Source organism: Pteropus vampyrus, unplaced genomic scaffold, assembly GCF_000151845.1.
Source record: "Pteropus vampyrus isolate Shadow unplaced genomic scaffold, Pvam_2.0 Scaffold852, whole genome shotgun sequence".
NCBI classification, from domain to species: domain Eukaryota; kingdom Metazoa; phylum Chordata; class Mammalia; order Chiroptera; family Pteropodidae; genus Pteropus; species Pteropus vampyrus.
The window spans coordinates 135182-140466 of record NW_011889633.1 but is presented as its reverse complement, the minus strand read 5'-3'; the positions used below and the strand labels follow the sequence as shown (position 1 = coordinate 140466).

Here is a 5285-nt window from a genome sequence, read left to right as displayed (position 1 = left end):
AAATAGTTTTTATTGACTAGTTGAGGTTTCCTGCGCCAGTGTCTGACGTGGCTATTTAGATGCCAGGCTGTCTGTTTAGTTCCCGAGTCCAGGGAAGACCAAAGACGCTCGCTGCGGGCTGAGCCCGCATGCTTCCGGGTTCGTGAGCTCCAGCGCACTGTCCCAGCATCTTGCTGGGCGCTTCAGCAGTTGGAAGAAGTTTTTACTACTGCAAGTATTATAGAACTAAAATTCTAACACTAACTTACTATCACAAGGGAAATGTCCATTTACTAAGTTATTGCTGGTTAAGGAGTATCTTGTTGAATACCTGGGTCTGTTACCAAGAAGGAAAGTTGTATTTCTTACCACGTTTTAAGTTGTTAAGCAAATGTGAATAATTTTTTTAAAGAAAAAAAGGCTTACTCTGAGGTTTGTGTGCTATTGTTCATAATCTTAGGAGTTATGAACTGCTTGGAACACCCGCTTGAGTGTATTTTTCTACCCAGATCTATACTTCTGCTATTTTTTCTTAAAAATGTTATATTACATGTTACAAGTTTTCTTGGTTTTATATATCAAAAAATAAAGACATTTTCTCTGCTTTTAATGGTATTTTTCATTTATGTTCTAAATAACGGAAAGAACGTCAGTGCCGACGTTGGCTAGAGTGTGGGATGTTGGCCCTCTGTACCAAGACCCTCTCATGGATCTTTTCTTCACTTGATCCTGGCACAGTCTCCATGAGGCAAGCAGTATAATGTCCGTTTCACAGGCGAGAAGATGGACCCAAACTCGACCAGGTAGTAGGTCATTTTAAATCACTACATTACAGTCACATGTGAGGGGAGAGAGCTGTGTCAGGCCCAGAACCTCCTTCAGAAAACGCTCTTCTGAATACTTGCTGTACAGCTCTCCCTAAATAAACTCTGGTGTGCAGAATCCCCACTAACGCTTTATTGTTCTGATGATGCTAAGTATGTCCTGCATAGCATCATTCAGTAAGTTACAAATGTCACGGAGACAGCGGGAGCACCCCTAACTCCTCGAAGAGCATGACAGGAGCTTTGCCAGAATTCGTCACCTGCCGAGTCCTCTTGATGACACCAAGCCACAGGTGCCCTTGTCTGGTGTCCAGCTGGGGAGACAAGTAGGTGGACATTCATCTTCACAGTCCGATGAGCTGGCAGGTACTTAGATACCAACGCTGGGTACATGCTCTAACGGAACTCACGTGACGCAGTCAGATGCAGGCGCTTGACCGTGTGCAAGGTGCACAACCCTGGCTGCTGGCAGGTGGCCATACTGCCAACCCCAGAGCAGGCAGTGATGCTCAGAGGAGCCAGCCTTTCAGCTGATGATGAGGCTGTCCCCTAGTCAGTGAGGTCATGTCATATCTTATAAAGGGATCACAGGAAGTGGGGTCTTGTGGCAAGTTGCAAAGGCATTTGAAAAATGCTGTTTAAAAATCCAACTTAGCTAAAATTTGAGGTAAGTTTTCCAACAGAAGGCCCTTAAGTTACTTTGACGTCTCCATCAAATATTTTTTAAAGACTATGATGCAAGTATAAACCAAATGTGGAAGAAATGTCCCTTTTTAATTCTTGCATGAAAAAATGGCCCCAAGGATTGACGATAGGTCATTTTGTGGGCAAAAATGCCTCCATTGCAGGAGTTTGTACCCTGAAGTTTTGTAGCAGCGCTGAAAATTAATGTCACAACAGTCTGAATACTCAGCTTAAAATTAGGGCTGACGTCGTCGCCAGGTCCCAAATGCCAGTTCTCCAATGGCGAGCCTGCACCGCCGCTGCCGTGAGCCGGCTCCGACTCGCCAGCTTCCCACGCTGAGCTGTCTTCTGGGAAGGGAGCTGCTCTCTGCGCTCCAGGTGCCCCCACTTCACGTAGGCTGGAGGGTGTGCTCATCTCTTCCCAGGCTCCCAGGCCGTGCGCTCTGTGCGAACCAGCCAGTGTCCGGCCGCCCCGGAGCCGCGGCTCAGAAACTCAGGATGGAGCTTGAGCATCTTTGTCCCCAGAAGTTCCCAGCCGCTGTGGAAGCTGCTGGTCCAGGCGCCGCACTCAGAACCTCTGGCTCGTCCCCTTGAATTGTTGCCGGGGGAGTTACAGGCTGTGCCTCTGACACGTAGGGTTTTCCTCTAGTCTGGTAGGTGCGGGCGTCGAGGCCGTAACAGCACCAGTGACCGGCGGAGGTTCCCAGTGTGCAGGTGCTGTTCTGGGAACCGCGGCTTGTGCCCAGCACGCCCTGCCTCTGACACTGACCTCCGCAGCGACTTATCCCTGAGGCGATGCAAGTCCACATACAAATGGATTTTCCCTCTTATCTTCCCTCACTTATCTTGTTTTCTTCCACTTCTTCTTCATAAAAGAGAACTTTTGGGCACTGAGAACTTTTCATTACTGAACCACGTGTCCAAAGAAAGGCATGGCTCTTATGTTAATGAAAAGCAAACAGAATGACTCAGGCTGGTCTCCCAGCCTAGGAAACAAGTGTATTCTCCACACTCCAGAAAGCTTTGAAAGTAAACACATTTGGTGGCCTGAGCTCCCTTGTGCTAGGACGAGCCCCTTCATAACACATTTCAAATGATCCATTAAATAGGACTGCGGCGCCCCTGGCCGTGGTGGCGACTCTCTGTCTTGCTGCTCCAGACCAAGCCGCAGAGTCTGTGGGCACCTCATCTGAAGCCCGCCTGCAGGTGAGAGGCTCAGAACCCAGGCGGCTTCCACAGAACCGCCTACAAGGCCCTCGAGAGAAGCGGGTCATTCTGGGTGTCATCAGGCTGCCATTTGGTTTTATGTATTTTGTCCCCTATGCCAGCAAAGCCCTTTATTCAGAGATCGTTTTGTTCTCTTTGTCCAGAGTTCAGCCAGTAACTGCTCAGTGTGAGCACACACACGTTTCCATGACCTTACGCTTTAAAACCATCACAACAGATGAGGACAGCATGTGGTATGTCATTTTCCGATAACAGCTATGAACACAAACAACCGGAAGGAGGGTATTATAAATCTTTACCATTACTTTTCAAATGAGGAAGGAAAGACAGACCGATATTTCCAAGGCTGCACAACAATTTTCAGAGCCGTGATTCACACCTGTGCCCTGACCCCCAGCCCTCTGCCCGCCCCGGCCATCTGCTTCCGTGAGCGCAGTGTCTGTGCACACGGCTCTGGGGAGACGCCGCGCGCCACTCGGAATCACTCTGGATTGAGCGGCAACCTCCTGTCTCTACGATAATGGGCACGGGACTTGTCGTCCAGCACAAGTGACTCCAAGGCATGAACGGAAGGGCTGTTCCTGTGCAGAGGGTCACTCGAGTGGCCCTCCGCGAATGCTGAGGGGACCGTTCCCTGCCGTGGGACAGGGGCCCACGGAAAGAAAACCTGTGGTTTCTGTGCCTGTCTTCACTTTCTCGGTCATGACGCCTGTGTCTGAGTGTCCCAGAGAACCAACGCCACTGCAGCGGCGACCGGGGCAGGAAGCCTTGTCCCCCCACCGGTGACCAGCTTGCCACCCTCTTGCCCACATTCGCCTCGCTCCTCCCCCAACCCCGCGGCCGGTGGCCAGGCTCCCAGGAGGCCCCCTTCCCCTCCCCAGGAATGGCTGTCGCCTCACTCAGGGCAGTGAGGCAAAGGTTCCTGGCCGAGCACTATAGTTTCCTGTGACACGGTCCTGGGACGAGAACCAAGCGCCCTCCTGAAACGGCTGCTCGGGCCTGCTGACCTGCCTCTTGACCGGCTCCTGGAGGGTTCGCGGCTTCTGCCCCGGTCCGCGCCCCTCTTCACACGTGTCCCAGGATCTCAGCCAGGGATGTCCTGCTGCTTCGGGAACAGGAAGGGCTTCGCCTACAGTGGGGAGGCTCAGTGTGCACGAAACGCCGTCCACGTGGCTTGCAGCGTGGGGCAGGGAGCCGCTGGGCCGTGCACTTGAGCCATGTGCATGTGCACACGAGCCTTGCACACGAGCCGTGCGAAGCCGTTCCCCAACCCTGCACTGGTACCACCTGAACATTCTCAGACTACATTTAGATTCAGGCACAAATTAAGATCAAAGAACATGAAGGCATTAAACAAGCCAGCAGATGGCGATGCAGGCTCGGGGTCCCCAGCACCCTACTAATCCCAGTTTAGGGTGCTCATCAAGCAGAATAAGGCATAAGAAGAGACCAGCTTTGCCCGCACAAGTGTAAGGTGGGGTGACATCCAGGGCACAGGCATCCCTCCAGCACTCCCCAGGGCAGTGGGCCCGGGAAGTGGACACGAAGTCCACTTTCCCAGTCATAGGAGGATGGGTCACCCAAACAAAGCTGGGGCTTTGTTGGCAGAGGGCCAGGCACCTGTGCGAGACCCAAGGCCACCTCTGCAGCTGCAGCCTGCTCCCGAGCTAGGTGGCCCTGCCTCTCACCCTGTGCCAAGGGCCGGCGCGAGGTCCTGGTCTCTGGAAGCCCAGGGCCCCAGTGGCCGCAGGGCCTGTCCACCCAGAGGGGACGGTCCTTCCGCGTTTCCCTGAGGGATGCCACTTCCTGTTAGAAAACACCACACAGACCTCACCTTCCCCAGGTCGCAAGACACCGCTGGAGAACAGAAGGCCAACCCCAAGCCGTCACCCGCGGCACCCGCGCCGCAGGGACCGGAGCAGCTGCGCCTGCCGCACTGCGTCCCCTCGGCCGCCGCCTTGCTCGTCCCCCGCCAAGGTCGCTGGTCACTGCGGCTGAAGCCCTTTAAGGACTTCACTCATGACAAGGGCGCCTGGGCCAGGAAACGAGTCCGTCCCTCCGCTTTGGACCTGCCTTTGGCCGTGGCGGCACCGCAGGCCAGTCCATCCGGCCGAGCCGGCGCCCCTAGTGCTGATGCTCCCCCACCCCCACCCCTGTAAGGAGCCGAAGGACGAGCCCAGGGAGGTCGGGTTCTGACCCAGCCAGCGGGCGCAGGTGCCCAGGCACAGGTGCACTGCGGTCGCTCCCCTGACTGGCTGCTCCCAGGCTCCCTCTGCTGACACTCGGTCGTCAGGACGAGGGAGGGAGGGAGGCAGCGGGGAGGGACGCAGGGAAGGAAGGGCTGCATGGGGAGATGTTTGGATGTTCTTCGTGTCCATCTGCAGCTGCGCGAATTAACGGCGCCCTCCACTGTCACGTCCCTAGCACAGCACCTGCACACGACACAGACGTTTGGAACACGCGCACTTCACCCGAGGAAGCACCTTTGCCAGCGGCTCCAGGACCCCTTTCAGGTTTTGCTAATGGCATTAACGGGGACAGCAAAAACAGTAAGTTAACCACTTTGTTAAT

General features: G+C 54.3%; 1 protein-coding gene across 1 annotated transcript in view; it reads left to right on the top strand.

Moving 5' to 3' along the window:
* The window catches only part of PARD6G (par-6 family cell polarity regulator gamma), a gene marked incomplete at its 5' end in the record, with an annotated part of 5701 nt that extends 828 nt beyond the window's left edge, over positions 1-4873 (top strand). The window contains one exon of the mRNA XM_011385994.1: positions 4625-4873. Within this exon, the coding sequence (XP_011384296.1) occupies positions 4625-4873 (249 nt within the window). The remainder of the gene's footprint in view (positions 1-4624) is intronic.
* Between the last annotated feature and the right edge of the window lie 412 nt (positions 4874-5285).